This window comes from Lonchura striata, chromosome 6 (assembly GCF_050655825.1).
Source record: "Lonchura striata isolate lonStrDom1 chromosome 6, ASM5065582v1, whole genome shotgun sequence".
NCBI lineage: Eukaryota > Metazoa > Chordata > Aves > Passeriformes > Estrildidae > Lonchura > Lonchura striata.
The window spans coordinates 12,471,853-12,492,111 of record NC_140708.1 but is presented as its reverse complement, the minus strand read 5'-3'; the positions used below and the strand labels follow the sequence as shown (position 1 = coordinate 12,492,111).

The 20,259-nt window shown below is 42.7% G+C and overlaps 1 protein-coding gene across 2 annotated transcripts in view; it reads right to left on the bottom strand.

Moving 5' to 3' along the window:
• CCDC6 (coiled-coil domain containing 6) overlaps positions 1-19,430 on the bottom strand; it is a 48,209-nt gene extending 28,779 nt beyond the window's left edge. For both annotated transcript variants that reach the window (XM_021535204.4, XM_085583223.1), the window contains exon 1: positions 19,086-19,430. In XM_021535204.4, the coding sequence (XP_021390879.1) occupies positions 19,086-19,394 (309 nt within the window). In that variant the 5' untranslated portion in view covers positions 19,395-19,430. The remainder of the gene's footprint in view (positions 1-19,085) is intronic.
• Between the last annotated feature and the right edge of the window lie 829 nt (positions 19,431-20,259).

Below are 20,259 nucleotides of genomic sequence, written 5' to 3'. Positions count from 1 at the left end.
ATGTTATAGCACTTTTTTTTTTGTTTTTAACCTTTTGACTAGAGAAACTGCACTGGTGCTTTAAAGTGGCCTCCTCACAGCCAAATCCACAAACTACTCAACCTTATAAACTCTGTAAAAGCATTATATATTCAGACACCTATTTTTACCTACACTATGCCTGAAAAGGAACTCCTATCTAAATGCTCTCCATTACAAGCTAAAGCACAGCTCAGACTGATGCATGCACCTCTGTGCCTCCTTTTTAGATCCCTCAGATTGAGCTCTGCTTTCCAGGAGTCAAATAATGCTCGTTTTTTTTCAACCCAAAATGCAGAGCCACAGGCAGCACAGCTCCTCTCACAGGAATTCCTACCCCACCACCAGGAAAACAGCTATGGTACTTCTCACAACTGCTACTCCACTACATACAACAGCAACTCACAAAAATGCCGTGGGGTAGCTTCACTCCAAGCTACTCTGGAAATCTCCGTGCAGAATTACTAGAAGTGACAATTTCCATTTCAGCTCAATGATAGCACCCTGCACTGCTCCATAGAGCACCAGCCTGGGACACTGCTCTCCAGCATTCCCCACAGTTCAGATGTTTGTATGGTTTTAAAGCATAACGTTGATAAATGGAACATAAAAGTGATCTTTTGAAATCCTGCTCTGGAAGGCCATGAAGGGTATTTCATATGGGCAAAGCAATGATCACAGCTACAAATCGGTAAAGCCAACTCTTAATGCCACAGTTCAAAGTCTAGAACAACTGAATGACAGAAATACTGCATTTAACCAATGAGGCAAGTTAGTGTTAGGAGTGATTTTATTCCCTGCAATAAAATCCATTACTTGATCTGCACATATGTGATTGGCCCTGATTCTAATAAAATTACACCAGATTATAGCTTATGCAAACATTCTGCAAGCTTTATTTCAGTAAACTTAGGGAGAGGAAAATTTAAGAACTGAAACAGACATCACTGAAAGCTTATCTTCCATAATCTTCTGCCCAAAATGTGCCAAAATAACAATTTCTTTATACTTATTGTACATTGGAAAATGCTTGAAAGATTTCATAATGTCAATGATCTTTTAACTGGAATGACACATTCCCTAGTGGTCCAAGAGCCAATTACTTAGACACCTTCAACATCTAGGATAAAAAGTTAATTAAAGAACATAACTGTCTTTCAGTTTGGTTAAACAATAGGACAATTACAAATTTTCCTCATGGTGTCACAAATATCATAAAATCTAAAGCAGTGGTTTGGAAACTTCTCAGTGGAGTCCTCCTTCCATCAAGTCCTTCTCTTCACATCTTTGTCTCTGCCTTCTTGTCTCTTCTCCCATTTCTACTGCTTCCTTTTCATGGCCCTTTCCTTAGATACTATCTATCTGTCACAGCTCCCTTCTCTCTGTCACCACCAGAGCTGGTACAAACCCAACCAGAAAAAAACAAAGAAAGAAAAGAAAAAGCCAGGTCAGGCAGAGTTTGCTGGCTTAGCAGCTTATGTCCTGCACAACATCTCCTCTCTAATGTATTGCATCTTCATAGCAGAGAATAGCTACTCTTAACATTTTCAGCAGTGGTCACGTCAAGAAAATAGAGATTTGTCCAAGAGGTCTGAAGAAATGTTATATTGTCAGCTCACATATCAATGGATTAAAACTCCTGGAATCTAACTGATCTGAATAACATAATCTATCAGCTTCTAAATGTGGCTTTACTTAGAGCTACTAACCATCTTATGTCTTCAGAGACATTCCAGAACAGAGTAAACAAGCCAAATTGCAAGGGCTCATTGTCCTCAAATCATTAAAATTCACGCATACTGTTCCAAAATCAACTCCTCCACCGCCTTCACTACATAGGACTTCTACTTGTGTCTGTTTTTCAATGGTTCAGACAACAGAAGACAGTAACACAGACCAAGCTTACCTAAAATAAAATTAAAAAGCACTTGGTTCTGAAAAACAAAAGAATGAGGGTGTTTCCGCTTTGATTTCTATTCATCTGTAACTTGCACAGATTGGTTCTGTTCATGCTTTGCACCAGTCAAAAGCTCTAAAATCACATTATTATAGCAGCGAGCCTGCACAAGACTCTTTGCCAGCTCCTGGTGTCACATTAACGATGGCGCTCAGGCCAACGGGAGCTGCCAGGATCCCTGTGCCGGCTCCTCTGTGCCCGCACGGGAGCTCGCGAGGCCGGGCAGCAGGCCAGCCCAGGCTGGGCACGAAGGAACGAAGCCTTTCCCTTCCTGCTCCCTTTCCTCTCCCACATCTGCCTGCCCAGCTGGCAGGAGCAGCCCCGCTTTGCACCTGCTCAAAACCCACCCTGCAACAGCCCCTGCGCCCACCGCGTGCAGGAGGCTCTGGGGAAAGGGTGGCCAGGATTAAATCTGCCTCCCTCACACAAACAATGCATTTCTCAACTCAACAGCAGCAACCCTACACATCCACACACGAAGTGTGAGCCTCAGATATCCATACAGCACACTGAATATAATGGATGTCCATTTAATTACCCAAGGGTCAGCACTTTCAGCACAAACATTTTAGCGGGAAAACATCACAGTTATTTAGACTAGGTACAAAGCATGTAATTTATTATCATATTTCTTCTAAATTTCATACTGAAACTTGCCTTTTATCTTGTTACTCATTAATTGATGATAAATTATCTCAAGTAACAGGATAATTCATGTTTACCTTAATATTGCCTAAAGTCTTGAAATCTGTTACTTATTTAGCCAATAATCAAACTGATTTTTCTGGGTGTGAATACACTGTTTTTCCAAAGAGATAACCTGTCTTTTTATTAAGTATCTGTATTTGAAAAGAGGTCTGGTATCATCAGCAAAAAAAAGAAGAGAAACAAAATACAGAAATTAGAAATGCTAGGTCTTCCACAAGGGTCTTCCACATAGTTCTTGGTTTTCCTCTATTATCCATATCACACTTGACATGAAAAACACCAACAGCCATTTACTCTGTTCTGTGTACCATATTACAAAATAAATTGCTGAGGCACTGAGTGATACATAATGCTAACACCTGATCAGTCAATCTCTGGAAACCTGAAACAAGCAATCTGCTTTCACCACATATTGTCTGCATAATAACAGACATATCCACCTGCCTCCCATGTCTCAGAACTCCATGCACAGCTAACATGGAGCATTCCATGGATGCATCCACTAAGGAAAATCTCTAATTATTGTGGTCAAGACTATAAATGCAAGGGCTATCATGTTACTTTGCCGGAAATCAAGAATAAAGAGGGAGATAAAAAGCACCTCATGCATATAAACCACAAAAAAACTTCTTATACTTTTGAGGAAGAAAAATCCTATTATTTTTCTTGCAGAAGCTTGTGAAATCCTGATCACTAGTAGAGCTGATGCATGAAGTGTCATAAAAATCTGTTCTTCTACGCTTAAATTCCAAATAATTTGAAAATAACTAAGAAACATATTTTCCTAAACTTCAGTAGTAAACAAGTATCATATTAGGAATTGAGCTGCACTAAAGTTCTTTTTCCACATGCTGCATAAACTGGAAGTTTTGCCATTAAAATATCTTTCTTCTTTCAGTTCTTCTTGCATATACACCTTCAGCAGACCAGGTTCACACTGCTGAATTTCCCTTTGCTCTCGTGGTTTGTGTTTCTGGTGGGATGCTTTTTCTGTATCGTTGCACCAGACACTGACCACACTGCTCTAGTGGCACTGGAACTGTATATGAAGCACCAAAATCCAGTACTTCTAATGAGGCATCAGCTTACACATATTCACAAAAACCCAAAAAAACAACTATCAAAAAAACCCTTAAAAAAATCCCTTCCCCATCCAGCTAGCTCTTCCAGAAGCCTCACAAGCCTTCCTGATACTGCACAGCAAGCAAGTTCAGCAATCCAATTAATACCAGCTCTGTGGTCAGTATCAGACATTATCAGTGACCTGACATGCACATGTTCTTGCATTTTAGTGTCAGGTGTCATTTCAGATGATTTCAGCAGTAAATGTTTCACAAACTGCTCCAGGCACCTACACTCAACCGCCTGCAAGGCAGATGCCAGGCATGTCCAGCCTGCATCACCTGTCTCCAGCAGCATCCAGGGTAAAGGTGACACAAGTTTCAGGGGATCTCATTGGAAACAGCCTACCAAGCATTGTTTTAATCTAATCCACCCTTGAAGGTCTTTCATCTTTATGTCAAGAGCCACCATGACCTCTTTACCTTTCATCCAACTTTTCCTGGTGCAGTTCCTGCTGACAGGGCCCTCTGGACAATGTAACCCTGTAGATGGAGCTGAAGAGCAGTTTAATCTGACACAAGAAACTCAATCTTTGCTACTGAATATAGACTGAAGGGTTGGGACAGCTTCGGGAAGAGATGATCTCAGTTGCTGCACATGTTACACTGAACTAAGGCTGTCACTTCAGAAAGCAGCCTTCTCTAAAGTCCTACTCAACAGGATGAGGTAAACAGGGTGAGAAGTGCAGGAAGCTACAATGACATGATTTTTAAATATGCAGTTCTTGCATAGAATAAAATGTAAGCTTCCCAACTCTCCTGAAGTACACACTCCTCCTCTCTCAGTACTAACTCAAGTGACTGGTCTGGCCATACTTTCTGGCACCAGGTTAAAATGACACAGAAAACTACACATCTACAAATGCAATAAACATTCTAGTGGGCTGATACTGTTTCCAAACAGGAGAAATTTTTACAGCACAGCTATTTTTTGCTACAAACCTTCCAGCTGCATCTGAAATGACCACAGCACATGTAATGTGCCTTACAGACAATGATAAGAACCACCACAAGAACAGAAGTCAACAGCAACTCGAATTCCCACTACTGCCAACTGCAGCGACTGCCCAGCAGCACATTCCTGGCTGTAAGGACTGAAGGACAAGGAATTCCCACCCAGTCCCAGTAACTATGTGGGAACAGCTTTCCCCTCACCCAAAGAAAGGTACTTCTTGCAGCTGGGTGGCCTGCCTGAGAAAAAAGAGTAAATGCTCTTATGGTTGAAGAGGCGAGCTGGAATTCAAGTGCTGGGGTCGATTTGTAGTGTGATTTCCTGTCTAATCTGTGACAAACCCCCGGGGTAACTTCCTCTGTTCTGACATAAAAGTACCTTTTTCTTCTCCCTTCGTTAAGATGAGTTTTCAGGAATAAGGGAGCAACGGAAAGAACCATGCATTTTTATCTTTGGGCATACAGTATTTCCTAGAAGCCCCAAACAAGCAGTAAGACCTTTGAATGGCTCCTTCAGGAACCCAAGCTGCAGACACAGATCTAGTAGTGTAGGAGGAAAGCATTGTTTTAGTTGGTTGGCTTCTAAAAACAAACAAATAAACAGACACCACCCTCCCCCAGAAAAATCACAAACTTTCAGGCTTACCAAAAGTTATTTTCCAAATACACTAAAGAAGAAATTAATTATTGAAACTTATCCTGAGAACTTCAATTACTCTAAACACTATCTATTGTGTAACATTAAAGCCACTGAAGCAGAACTGCTTCAAAGCACAAGTCCTATTATATTACAGCTATTCAGTAGAGTTCTGCTGCAAGAGGAGATAAAAAAAATATATGGTTTTTATTATAATAATACTATTTATTACTGTAATAATAAAGGAATAGCTTTATGATAAGCTACCATTTAAAGTATTTAAAATACAACTACTTTTAATCTGCATTTCTAGTTGGAAATTCTCTGTCCCCTTCATCCCCCACCCTTCTCCTTTTTAAAAGGTCAATCAGGTTTTGGCCTGACATGTCAAAATGCCTCTGTCACAGCACTCCTGCTGCCAGCTCCAGGCACAGCAAGTCTTTCCCTCGATGCCTAACAAGTGACCCAACATATGGCCACAAATCCATAAGGGCTGCAGACTGACAAGAGAAATGAGCTGATTCAAACGACGTAAGAAATATATTTTTCTCCCAAGCTAGTTTTGACCACAGTCAAACATTTTCAGCTCAACATTGCTTGTGCAGCCTGGTGGGACCTTCTCTCAAAAACTCAGGTGCATACATCTTTTGGTTTGGGAAAAGCACTTGAGAAAAGCCCTCAGAACTGACCAGCTTGCTAAACACAAAAGTCACTGGTATTTGTTAATGCTAAATAATTTTTTAGCATCAGCAATGAAGTAAATTGTTTGATGGTATGTAATCCCATTGTACACACTTCCTTCTCTGCATTTTGATGTTAACCTGAAAGTCTTGCACAACTGAAACACACAAATGGTAAAAATGAAATAAGCAAGTTATGAAAACAAGCTCATTTGACAAGCATAAATATTTATAAAATGAATGCATCTGGCTAATTACAAACTAAGTGTAACAAGCTATATGAATTTCATAATTAATACAATCAATTCCAGAATTTACTTACCTAATTGAAAAATAATTTAAACAGCTTTCTTCAAAACAGAAAAAATATAGTATAGTCCCATGAAGGGTTTTTATTATAACAAGATACTGGCACATTAAGTAGTTAATAAAAATGCAGAATGTAAAAATGCCACATTTTTTGTGACCGACAAAATGTCAAGATAGGGCCTAGAAAAATGTATCAATAACTTTTACTGAGCAGTTTAACCATGACTACATATCACTATGCAATCTTAATGTAACTAAAGATTATATGTTAATAAAACACCATACAGGAAAAATTATCAGGCACATGCTAAACACTTCCTATTCTGAACACTCAACATGGCAACTTTAAGAATCTACTATTCATTAGGCACATGCTTTATAGTTCTTATTTTTCATCCACTTAAACATCATCATGTAGAACAAGCTCCCAGACGGTTATCAGGGCTGGAGTCTCTGCTTCCAGCACACAAGAGCTGTAACCTGAGCCAACAGAAGTCACAGGCCAAGGCAGGAATGACCCAGCAGGAAAATTAAATCTAGCCTGCAGACCTTTCCAAATGGCTCTGTTTCATGGGGCCCTTCCTCTGTCCCACGGCTGCACAGGCACCACACATTTCCTGCACTTGCTGCATTTTCAGCAGCACTGATTTCCAGTGCATGTGTAAAGTATCATGTATACAAGCACAAACAAACCCACTGCCCCTAGGTCCTCAAGTTCACTGCATACAAGCAAATATTGCTTCAAAATGCACATTAAATGTTCCTTAGAAGGGCTGCAATGACTGCACATGCAAACACAGCAAGGAAGGCACCAAGAATGGGACCCTGTGAGAAAACTCCATCAGCCCAGCAAGGCAAGGGACCGTTCCCAGCACAAAGCTTCAGCAGCACATCCCTTCCAGAAGATGGTGCTTTGACAGGGACTTCCCCATCTTTGCTAGTTTGTACCCAGGTGAAGACTTACACTGACAAAGACAGCCAATATGGAAAATACAACCTCACTGTCATATCAAACTCTGAACCAAAGTTTAAAATATGTCTCTCTATTAATCCTTTACTGATGACTACTAGAAAGAAACTTTTGCTTTACTCTCTGACTTTTAGTTCCACAGCTGTTTTACTGCTGAAATTTTGTACTGGAAATAGTTTGCTAGTTAATCAATAGTATAAAAAAAAATGGGAAAGAGATGCACGTGGAACAGGTTTTGCTTTTGCTCAGCCTCAATATAAAAAATGCTGAAAAACAACACAAAGATGCACGTGTACACATAACAAGATTTGTAGCTTTGTGTTCAGTTTGTCGAATTTTCAAATGCACAGACTTGTCAACGTGAAAGATAGAAAAAAGATCATATTACTCACAGCTAATCTTGTAGCATACACTGTTTTGTTGGAGGTGGTGTGTGTTAATAATTTTCCACTGCCTATGTGATCATTGGAATAACCATACATTTTAAAATGCTGTTGTTTGCTTGACCTGCATCTACAATACTCAAATTTAATGAAATCTGGTTGTTATGCTACTTAGAAACTACTAACAACAACTTAAATCTCAGCAACACCACTACCAAGTACCACCAGTACTAGAACCTACATGGAATGTAGCACACCAGTAAAAATTATTCCAATATCAGATGTCTCATGCATAAACACTTCATAAATTAACATATTTTAAATGTTTTTTAGTCTATTTTCTGCCCACTGAAAAATCAGTTATCTTCAATGTAACCACACATTAACTAGTTAGTTTTGCTGGACTGACCAATTAGGAAACTCAAAACTGCACATTCCCAAAATTTCAGGGCAGGAACAGCAAAAGATTTAGCAGAAGAGTAGACTATTAGGTGACTAACACGCAGCTTCTGTTCAGAGGCATATGGGTGCTAACAGGCACTGACTTATGTTCTAAAGTAACAAACTCCTGCTCCAAATGCAACCACGGCAAACTGCTGTTACAAGCAGCTCTGCAGCCACAGCTGTTTCTCTACTCAAAAGCAAAAGGGCACAAATTAAAGCAGTGAACAGATATTTAATAGTCACCCCATAACCTCCACAAAAATCCTACTTCACTTCATGTAGTCCAGGTAACTCACTGCAAGCATGTAAATATGCAAAACATGTTTTTATTCATTGGAGTACTTAATAACAGTTGAACTGTAATTCTGTTATACCCAGTTTTTCCAGGCAGCAGATGCCAGACCACTGCTTGCATGGCATGTGCCATGCAGTGTCACCAGCATACCACAGCTATTAGCAGCAACTGTCCCTGCTCCCAGGTAGAAGACTGCACATTTTCTCTCTCTGACTGGGTCCTGAGTACCAACTGCCTTTGTATTCATCATCCTTCCCTTCTAGGTAAAAGTGGCTTTCAGCACTTGTAGATCCTTCTTTCAAGTGTGTATAACCTCTGGTATACCTACATCAATCAAGCTGTTCTCCTTTTAAGTTTTTTAGAACTAGGGATAAAGACCACCGGATAAAGATCCATTTATGGGGTTTTCAAACTGTAGATGCTCACCGTGTAATTTCTTAATTGTCTTTAAAAACTCTTAATTGTCTTTAAACCTTTTTTATTTGGTGGTGGAGAGGCAGAAAATGGAACTGTTGTTGAGATTTTGTTTGTTTGTTTTATATGACGAATTTAAAATAGCTTAGGTAATCATTAGGGATGGCAATGTTTTTCCCCACAGTAGCAAGGTGCCCTTAGCCACTCTACACAAACAACCTCTTAAGAGGGTTAAAATCTCCCCAAGTTTCCTCTTACACACACTGACTTCCCAGAGAAACATTTTCACAGTGATTAACAAGAGCTGGAGATGAAACTTGTTATTAATTATAATCATACCTTTTCCTAAACCAAACAAACATATTCAAAAAGTGAATACAAGGTTGCCCAACTCACTGTTAAGGCACATTATCTTCCACATAAGCTCCATTACAGAAAAATGTTTCTACTTACCCCTCCTAGGAGTCAGTGAGTAATTTTCTGGGGTTTTTTCCTTCTCTACAGCTTGGATATCTTACAGTACCTATCACAACATTTCAAAGAGCAATCTCCTCCCAGGCTTTTAAGGCAAGAAACAAGTTTATTAATGTGTGGTGTATGAAAATATGATGAGGAATAGGAAAAAGTACATCCTTGGCCTTTGTATTCACTGTCTCTCATACAAACATGCATGATGTGGGGGGAATGCAATCACCCTTCAATATTCATCCCATACAGAACTGGGGAAATAGGTCTGACACAGAGAAAGTTTTGGGAAATGCCTACCACCTTTCCACTCACAGGGCAAGGACAATCCAGTTACATGTATCAATGTTCAGAGAAAAGGGATTTTCTGCATATCTAGATTTCAGATTAAATTTACTCTGTGAAACTGAGTGTCCCTCTTCTTGATCCAACCAGGACTTCTGAGAGGACAGAGGTTTTGCCTAGTTAATAATTCCTGGCAACACTGGCCACGACAAAATGTCTACTGTTCATTTTTAACAGATGTGAAAAACACATACCCTTTAAGACTCTTGCAAAAGTGCTGGTTAAACCCTACATTTTGCAAATTTTGTAATAGTGGCTTTTGCTGTTTATTTGAAAATGAAGCAAAAAAAAAGCGGAAATCCCACCACCTGGTGAAAGTAAAAATTCAACTGTAAGTCACAGAAAGAAGCATAACTTCATATTGTGGCATGCTTAACATTGCTGGATTCTATCATGCCTGACTTGTTAAGAAACATTTATACTTTCACTCAGGACCAAAGCATATCATTGTGGGAATTATTTATATATGTGGTAGGAGTTTTAAGTATGATTAGCACCACCATGACGGGAACTAAAAAGGCTTAGCCTTAAAGTAATAAGCAGAAACATCACATTTTAGGCAGTAAAGAATTAAAGCATCTGAGGAAACTTTACAGACAGCTGGAACACTGCTAGGCTGCTTCCATCTACAGCAGGGCTGAAGAGATGCTCATCCACCTCACTAAGCCCTCCACAAACTAAGACCAGACTGTGTGTAATATCAGAAACTTCAAACTAAGTAAAATTCAGAGTTGAGAGAGGAAGAGAAGCCTTATCTGAAGAGTTTCTCCATCAGTTAGACTATCAGCTGCGCTGAGGAAATAACCTAATTTTCCAGGAAAAAAAAAAACTGCTGCAAGGGAATGCATGAAGGGATAGAGGACACTCAGGAGCTGAAAGGATCATCCCCATAGACACCAATTAGCCTACAATGCCTGTATTTTAACTGAATAATTGAAATAATTACAACTCAAGTGCCAGGATTAGAAACTGCTTCAAATAGTTCAGTAAAAATTGCTTCAGCTTTTATCAAGTAACCCTTGCACCCCACAGAAAAAAGATGTGAAACCTGTGCATCTGTAATTTGGAGTTCCCCCGCTTAAGATACATTTTTCCTGTGTAATACTTCACCTCAACTGTCTTGCCGTCATTTTTACTTTGTTCTCCATCCCATACATTGAAATGGGACACTAATAGACGACCTGATTAAAGGTCAAGTCACATCTTGAGTCAGACAGAAGGTGGAGAACAGGAACTTGAGATGTTCTCTTCTGGACAACCCCAGGCTGCTGCGTTGGAAGCAAGACATCACAAGAATATTCCCTGTAACACATCCAGGGGAGCTTGCTTTATATTGTATTTTTTGCCTCTATTCTATAGCATGTCTTTGTCTCTTTTCCATTTGTTCTGTTTGAATCCCAACCCCTGTGCATAATTCAATTTGTACATTTTGTCCCTATTCTCCTACTTCATTTCATGGGGCTTCTTTTTCCTTTAAGAGGAAGACAGAAAGGATTCACCTCTTGCTCTCCTGCTAAATTCAGCAACTTCCTCCTACCCCCCTGCCCAAAAAAAGAGCAGCAAAGCAACTGTTTCTCTCACTGTTTTTACAATGCTATGCTGAGATACATCAGATGCCTACTGCTGACAATTTTCATTCCTGTGAAGGACAGCAGTCTCATTTCGTCATTTCAATCTCATTTCAAGGTCTGTTTGGGAGACACTGGCATTCCATTCTCCTGCAGCACCCCACGAGCCCAGCTGCCTGATCATCTTGTTTGCAGCTGCCATATTCACTATTTCAATGGCTTGCAATGCTTCCAGTCCCCACCTGGAATCCCACTCAAGCACACTTCATGAGGGGTAGTGGAAAGAAAACCTTTCGTGAAGTCTCCAGCAGATGCATAAGCTCGCTCACCACAGATCAGTATTATTTGCTCAATTACTACAAGAAACTTTGGCACTAAGTCTGTAGCTGAAAACACACCCCATGTACACCAACACTTAAAACCAAGAACTTGGAAAACAACAGCTTCAACATTAAAGCCAGTATCAGCAGTAGGAGGAAACAAGCAATGAGAACAAGTAAACAGAATTAACAAGTGCAAGAAAACCACAGATGACCACATACCTACCCTGGAAAAAGAAAGACTTTAATAAAGCGAAATAATTTTCCTTCATCCTTTGAAATCAGGATTAAAATTCAAACGCCACCAAAGTAAAAACCACAACTAAAATGAAATACAGAACTTCCAGGATTTGAAAACTATTCTAAAATCTTGTCTATACTAGCTTTCTAATACTGGGATCAGCAACAGCACTAGAAGCTCTAAAAACCTCAATACTGATTACTAAATCTGCTGATGTGACTAGTGCAAAACTCAACAGTCATTTGGGCAAGTGACTAAAAAGAAGGTTAAAAATGTCTGGCAGATATACAGCAGGAGCACGTATGACTATTTTTTCTTCAGTTGAAAGCAAACCTGTTGTTAGGTGTATGCAGTAAAAATCAGAGCAACCTCTCCTTCAAAATGCTTCTAAGTCGCTGGCGACACACCAAGAAAGAATGGCCCCTAGTCTCAATAAATGCTCAAACCTGGCAATAAAGTCTATTCTTAAAATAAAAGCTGATTACAAACCAGTTCTAGCACAGAATTCATGATATAACCTCAATGAGAAAGTTCATTAAGAAGTAAAATTACTTTCTATGCAGAATAGTAAGCCCACAGAAACACCAAGAACTTTGCCTTATTAAAAATTCCCAAATGTACTCTACAATTTCAGTTCTTATTTCACTTTCATCCCCAAAGTAATTCAGAGCACTATACCAGTATGCCTACTGACTGAAGACATTCCACCATTATTAAATATGGGAACGTTACATGAAGTAACTGATAAAAAAGTATAGTTGTTCTATAATATTTAAAGGCAAGCAAAACTAGATGGTTATCGCAGTTTGGTATCAACCCAATGGCAATACTGCAAACAAATTAATTTACAGCATAAAGGACAGAAACATTAAACAGGTCATTCAGCATGGCTTTACAGAGAACAAGTTGTGGCAGATAGGCAAATATTCATCTTTTAGCCAAGGACTATTTGTAATAAAGATAACCACAAAGGTGTAGGGTGTGTATAAGACACCCATATGAGTTTTTGATGTAGTAATGCAAACATGCCAAACATTATTTTAAAATGGTTATAAAATAAAGTATACATCAGGATTTCCAAAGTGGCTTACTGACCTCAAAAACACTCATCAGTGGGAAATTCCATTTCACCGACATGTACTAAGCAGGATTTGTTTAAAATATTCCCTGCACAATTAATTAATTCTCTGCACCAAATCAAGTGCTACTGGACAACCCAACAGTACAAATCAGACCTAAACAAAGCACAGGGGTGCAACTCTATTTCTGCCAAAATAGCCAAAGCACACAGCAGCAAGCTCATTAAAGACAACTGACCACACCAGATGAAAAAAAAAAAGTTCCAAATTAACTTATCAGAAACATTTGTGCAAATTTGAAGCAGGAAAGGATGTTTAGACTAGACCAGTGCATCATATATAATTCAACACTTTGGGTTTGCAGCATCTCAGAGATTGAAAGCTTAGTTTAGTTTGTCAATGTAAACTAAAGTTGCCTGTTACAGCCTGTATCTTGATGAGGAGAAAGCAGTGGATTCTGAATACTCATTAATCCAGCCAAAAGGCACAGCAGGAACCAACAGCTCAGCCTTGATGAAATTGATGGGAAGAACAAGAGGGAGGACACCAAAGCCTTTCCAAGCATAGTGATTCTTCATCTTCAAATTAAAACTGGATACCCTTCTCAAAGACACATTTCAAGGTTAGTTACAAGGTTCAGCGTGGGAACAACTCGCAAAACAACGTGACAAAAATTACAGCAGATGATTAAGTAAACCTCTGAAGCCTCAAAGTCCCTTAAAGTACAAGCATTCCTGTTGATTAATATTTGAATTAAGTTCAGAAACATTGACTTTTTCTGTGGCTTTTGTTTGTATTTTAAACAGCATTCAGGAAGGCCTGCAACACACCCTAGTGACATTCTGTTAATAGCACATGGATGATGTTTTCCTCTGGGAATAGAATATGCCAGTGGCTGTGTGTAACTACCAAAGGGAAGCACATGCTACTACACCTTCCTATACTGGCTCAGCAGCCATGCAGCAGAAGCAGCACGGCTCTGACCACGCTACCTTAAGGGCCAAGGTAGATAACACCAAAGGGCATTATTAAACTTCCTTTTTCCTTTACAGACATTTGTAGAAGTTCAACTGAAACGTCTTTAGAACCAGAAGCGAATGTAAAACTGAAATACCAGACAGTCATTTCCTACATGCCTGCTCTTGGAAAAAACATGCCTGAAAAATTTCAGATGGACTTTCACAGTCCGTGAAATTGCTAATCTTAGCAAGGGTGTTGTCTTTACTCTAAAAAGCAGGTAAGCAGAGCATTTCTAAAATAAGTTTTTGAGCTATTTTCAGCTTAGTCCAGCTACAAACTGGAATTATAAATGACACAGCAGGATACAAAAGCCCCAAGCAGGTTTCTTACACCTATGAAAGGCATCACAGAACTGAGAGTATTTTTCATACAAGCAAGACCTACTTTAAAATCAAGAGTAAATAACAGATTCACAGACACATTTTATAAAAATATTTTTGCTTTCTTGGATTGCTTTTTACCTCTCTCTGCTACTAATTGATTTATTTTATTTATCCCCATGTCCCTTATCAGTGCCTTTTAAAGATTCCTATTTCAGTTCAGATAGACTATCCTGCCCTTTTTCTTCTACTATTAATAGACACATTCTGTACTGGAACAGGTGTTCTGCCTTGAAATTCTGGTGCAAACTCCAGAAAAGAAAAGAACATTTTTGCAGGAGATTTCTGATAGTACAGCACACCCATTCACTTCCCCAAACTGTCTATGCTGACATTTTCCATGAAGGCCCACAACAACAGATCTCATGCACACACACAGATCCTTCTGCACACTTCATTCAGAACAAAATGCAAAATTGTAATTATTTCCAGCATCCAAATCTGGCTGTCATTGGGAAAACTCTTAACAGGTCACAATAGCACACAGGATTTTTCTGATCTGCAAGCCCCAGAAAGCCTGTTTGCATTCAGGAGATGGCTGTTATTGAAAGCAACAACTTTCTTCAGGATTAAAGTAGGGGGTGAGGAAATAGGAGCGAGTAAGGCTTTTTTTCCTATTGTTCCTCCCAACAGGTGGGAGGCTGTTCACACAGCTCTGCGGAATTGCAGAGGAGGCCAAAAAGCCAGGAAATACAACTGCCCTCTGCCAGCACTCCAGGAATGAGAAGAGTTAAGCTGGGAGCCAAGGTGCCGAGCAGAGGTTTAGCTACAGAAACAAGGGTAGCAGAGGTCTCACAGTAAAATACTGCCACTCACAACCTGCAGCAGTCCCGTGCCCCAGTGTTCCCTGGCAGCAGTGCTGCAAGCAGGCGCTACCAGACAGTGACAATTCATGGCAAGCTCACAAAAACCAGCATATGCCATCAGCACTTTGGATCAGACAGGCTCATCTGAACTGATGATCCACGCAGTGCCACAAATCGGAATTTCTAGGATAATTTTCACCCCTACAAAGCAAAATCGGGGAAAATTAAAGAGACATGTTCTTGTAAAATGTTAGAATGCATTAAAAAAAAACCTGCTACATCGGGCATTTTGGAGAGGGAGCACTTCTAAATTAATGCTTCTCGAATACTCTACCTTCACCTCAGTTAAAAATACTATGTCACAGAATAAGGCTTATTATGTTTTAATTTTCTAACTCCACAGAAAATGTCTGACTATAGCAGGCCAATTTATGTGAGTTAAATTACCAAATCTAACATCCTAAAAAAAGCATGTTGCAGCCAGGGACTAAAACTCCTCTTGTTCTTAGAAGCATTCAGTTTGTATGAGGCCTGTCAGTTCAAAACAATAACATAGAAAACCAAAATGCTTCCAGTATCAAATAAAGTTGACATGGCTTTCACTGAAATAGGATCGCTTGGTTACATTAAATACCGAAGAGTAGAAAAAAAGGAGCTAAAAATCCAAATTCTACCAACTTCAAAAGAAGCTTCCTGACCAAGACATACCTACACCCAACTGAAGTATTTCAGCTTTTGTTACATGCAGTAATTCATTCTTTTGAAAAGCAGTCACACCACCACACAGGTTTAAAGGTACTCTTATTTAACTAGAGAAGTTGTGCTGTCCCACGCTCAGCCCATTAAATATGACATCTCCTTGGCAGACCTTTTTCACCAATGACCTAAGAAAATTCACACAGGAAATCGACTTCTGGTAGTGCAGCACTAGAACCAAAACTCACTACTTGTCATCTCAAACACACAGCATCTCAGATCTTCAGGCGCCTGGTTTTTCCCAACCTAGGCACCAGCCGTTCCATTTCCTAAAAAAGACCTTGCAGAAATACACCATGAGATCATACGATTGAGATTGCTAAATACATATAAATGGACCCTCTGCAAATGGCTCGAGTGATCTTAGTAATTTCTTCTTAATATCTGAAACTGCACTTTCTGATGCAATGCCCTTGCACTGCCAGAGAACACTTGAAATATCCCCAGCTTTCTCCCTGCTTTGCTCCCTCTCTCATCGTTGTTACCAATAATAGCAGGTGAGATAAAGTAATCACATGTATTTACTTACTTTCACAGTCTTGCACATGAACAGCAGCATAACTTCATTTGCATTTCAGGCTACTGGAAGGAGTACAGCTCACACATATTTTTGGGCGTACGCTTAGTCCAAGCTGGCTTCACCAATTTCAGCTTGAAAGCAGCATTTGTTTTCACTTGTTTTAGATGAGAATACACATGAAGTTAGTGAGCATACTAAACCTGCCAAGCCAACACCTTTTCTCAGTTTTCCAAGTGCAACTACTTAATGTGGGTCTCCTATGCTTAATTAACACTTTATTTTCAACCCTTGTAGCCACAAGGGTGAACTACAAATAGAACTAATAAGATCCTATATGGCAAGCAATTTAGGTAATTCCTAAACTGACGCTGACACCAACAATACTGCAAGCATAAAGAGATGTCATATTAACACTTACACCACCATGGACACAAGAGGTAGGAGGAAGACCATCACTCGCAAACTTTAAAGGGAAAATTTTCAGAACCAATAAAGACAATGGTGGGAGCTGCAGAAAGCCAAGAGTCTCTGTGACCTTGCACACAAAAAGCTAAAACAGAATCAGTGAAAGGTTTGGAGGTGAAGAGCTGTGTGGTTCGAGGAGTCACCTTCACCTACAGCACACAGGTTTAGTCATTCACCTGCTATTTTGCTATTTTGGCTACCTGTCAGGTCCACTTGTGCTTCACAGCTCGTCCTCAACACTTGATAAAAATCAAAGCTGATTTGTGTCATTACAATGCCCACAACAGGAAACATACAATGAGCCCGTCTGTCAGCGCAGCAACACTTCGAGGAGCTGGAGGGTGGAGGAGCAAACTGACAAAGGTTTAGAATCACAGTGGAGACAATCAGAAAATTTTCTATTCCTGTGACGTTTACATGTGAATGACACACATTTCAACATTCCAATAAAGTTCATTTGCAGTCACCTGCATACTAGAGCCACACAACAAAGTATTCTGACTTCAAATGTATTTACATTGTTGACTATGTAAACCACAGCACAAGGTCTCACTGGCCTGAAAAAAAGTGTTGTTTTGCATTCGTTTTTTCACCGCTTGCTGAATTAGAAGTGGTTTACTCAGTCGTGCACACAGTTTAGCATAGCAAAGCCACAGCATCAGCTAAAGACGGTCGTTTTTCCAGACAGCCTACAGGTTGCCATTAAAGTCTAACACCTCTCCTTCTCTTTATCCAAGATGTTAAAAGCAGGCAGAGTTTCAGATTTAAGGAAAATATCTCCTTTTTATAAATAAAAATCTGATAAAAAGGTAAGATGATCAGTCCCTAGAGACATTGCCAGAACTGTAATGCACACAAGCATTTTTTCCAAGTTGTTTACAAACAATACATCTACCAGGGGTTCAGAAAGATGCTGTGCCTTTCCAACAGGCAGAGAGAAAATGTCTGACTGACAAGGCGCCTTAGACCCTTTCAGCATTAGAAGGCACTCCGCCGCTACCTAATTAAGGCACATTCTCTTCTCGTAAAGTATTAACAAAGCACACATTTCCCCGACTAGCACTATATTTGTCATCCTTGAATAAATTACTTCTGTATTGTATTTCATGCACTCTTCCGGCCCACATCCTGCTAGACGCTGAATGCTTACTACTAGGAGCAGATGAGAGGTATGCCTAGGCAAGCTCCATTTCTTGGCTAGATGTATTGACAATGGGAAAGCTGAGTATCAATAAAACAGACATTATGCTCGCAGCGAAGTACTCCCTGTGAAAAATTAGATGAGATGAGAGTGTGCACACACAGGAGGGACTAGTCTCTCCTAAAACATCTCCACCTGCACTGGCAGGGACGGTCGGGACAGTATCAGTTACCTTTAACAGGTCTTTAGCAAGTTACCTACTCTACCATGACCATTACAATACCTAAACAATGCCTTTAGTCGCTGGATTAGCAAAAATCCCTCGAATTTAAACTCCTAACTCCCAAGCTCATAGAGAAGAACAGAACAATATTTTTGTAGTATTATGATACACACTTTTCTGAGGATTCCTGCCTAACAGCATCATATAAAATGGTGTTAAACTCCAAGTTATCCTCACAGTGCTCATAAACCAGGAGCTGAGCTCTTGCCGGGACAGAGTGCTGCTCTACTCGCATTATTTTTAAGAGACTTATTTAAATGAGTTTTCAAATAACTTGAAATACCACAGCTAAAACAAAATACTACAAACACAGACACTTCCTCATGACCAAGACGCTATTCCTGCAGCTCTGCACAGTGGCTGAAGAGATAATCCGTAATCTCCGCAGATTACTGAAACTCCAAGGAAACCTCTTACTTCGAGAAACTTCAGGGGAGCACAGAGCATCGGCCCTCCCGTGCCCGCCCCTCGGACACCGCGCAGGGCGGGCGGCGGGGCCGCCTCCCCGCGGGGCGCCGGGCGGCCACGCGGGTCCGGCCGGGGGAAGCGCCCGGTGCTCGCCGGTTCCGCCGCCTCCCGGAGCCGGAGGGGGCGCGAAGGGCGCGGGGTGACCCCACCTGTGCGCGTCCCCCGGCCGGGCCGCGCTGACAGCCGGGCCCGCCCGCGGGGATGGTCGCGGCGGCCCGGGCGGCGGCCGGGGGCGGCGGGGAGGCCGCGGCCGGGGCCGGGCCCGCCCTGCGCGGACACCCCGCGGCGGGGACACCCCCGCTCCCCGCCGCCGGGCCCGGCGCGGCGCCGCCCGCACTCACGATGGTGACGCTGGCCTTGCGCAGGTCGCGGTTCTCCTCCTGCAGCGCCTTGCACTTGAGCTTGTAGGTCTCCAGCTCGATCTTCAGCACCTTGTTCTCCTGCTGCAGCGAGGCCAGGCGGTTCGTCAGCTCCTCCAGCCGGAACGGCGAGATCACGATCCCGCCCGCCTTGCCGCCCCCCGAGGAGCCGCCGCCGCCCGCCGTGCCGCAGCCGGGCCCCGCGCCCGGGCCGCCCCCCGACAGCGGCCCCGCGGAGCCGCCGCTGCCGCCGCCGCCGTCCGTGTCGCTCTCGCTGGCGCTGTCCGCCATCGCCCCGCGCGCGCCGCCGCCGCCGCCGCCCGAGCAGGGGGCGGTGCCCGCCGCGCGCCGGCGCCGAGACGGGCCGCGCGCCCGCCCACAGCGCCGCCTGGCGGCCCGCGCCGGCACCGCGCCAGCCGGGACGCGCCGGGACACGGCGGGACACACCGGGATGGGCCGGGAGCGGGGAGCCAGGACACTCCGAGCCCGGGACCGGGATGTGCCAGGAGAGGGGATCTCGGATACACAGAACTCGGGACCGAGGGATATTCCCCGGGGCGCTCCCTACACACCGAATCCTGGGCCCGGGATGTGCCCGGAGGGTCTGTTCCACACCGAACCCGATGTCGGGATGTGCCCGGCCGGGACGTGGCCGGGGGAATCCGTTGCACAGCGGGACCCCCGCGGGAAGCAGCGGGACTCAATCTCATTGCATCGCTAAACCCGTGCCGGGGAGCCCGGGGGTTCGCCGCACACGACCCAAACGGCCTCGAACCTTGTTTTGTTTAAGAATTTTTGTACCAAAACGGCGCCCACGGCACTGCCCGGGCTGTGTCCCCGGCCCAGGCCCCTTGCCCGGGGCAGCTCGCAGCCCCTCGGGGCTGGACACCAGCAGCAGAAGGAGCGGGACCCCCACCCGCCGAGCCCCCGGGTCTGGGGGAGCAGCCCCGGGGACTGGGGGAGCAGCCCCGGGTCTGGGGGAGCAGCCCCGGGGTCTGGGGGAGCAGCCCCGGGGTCGTGGGGAGCAGCCCCGGGGACTGGGGGAGCAGCCCCGGGTCTGGGGGAGCAGCCCCGGGGTCTGGGGGAGCAGCCCCGGGTCTGGGGGAGCAGCCCCGGGGTCGTGAGGAGCAGCCCCGGGATCGTGGGGAGCAGCCCC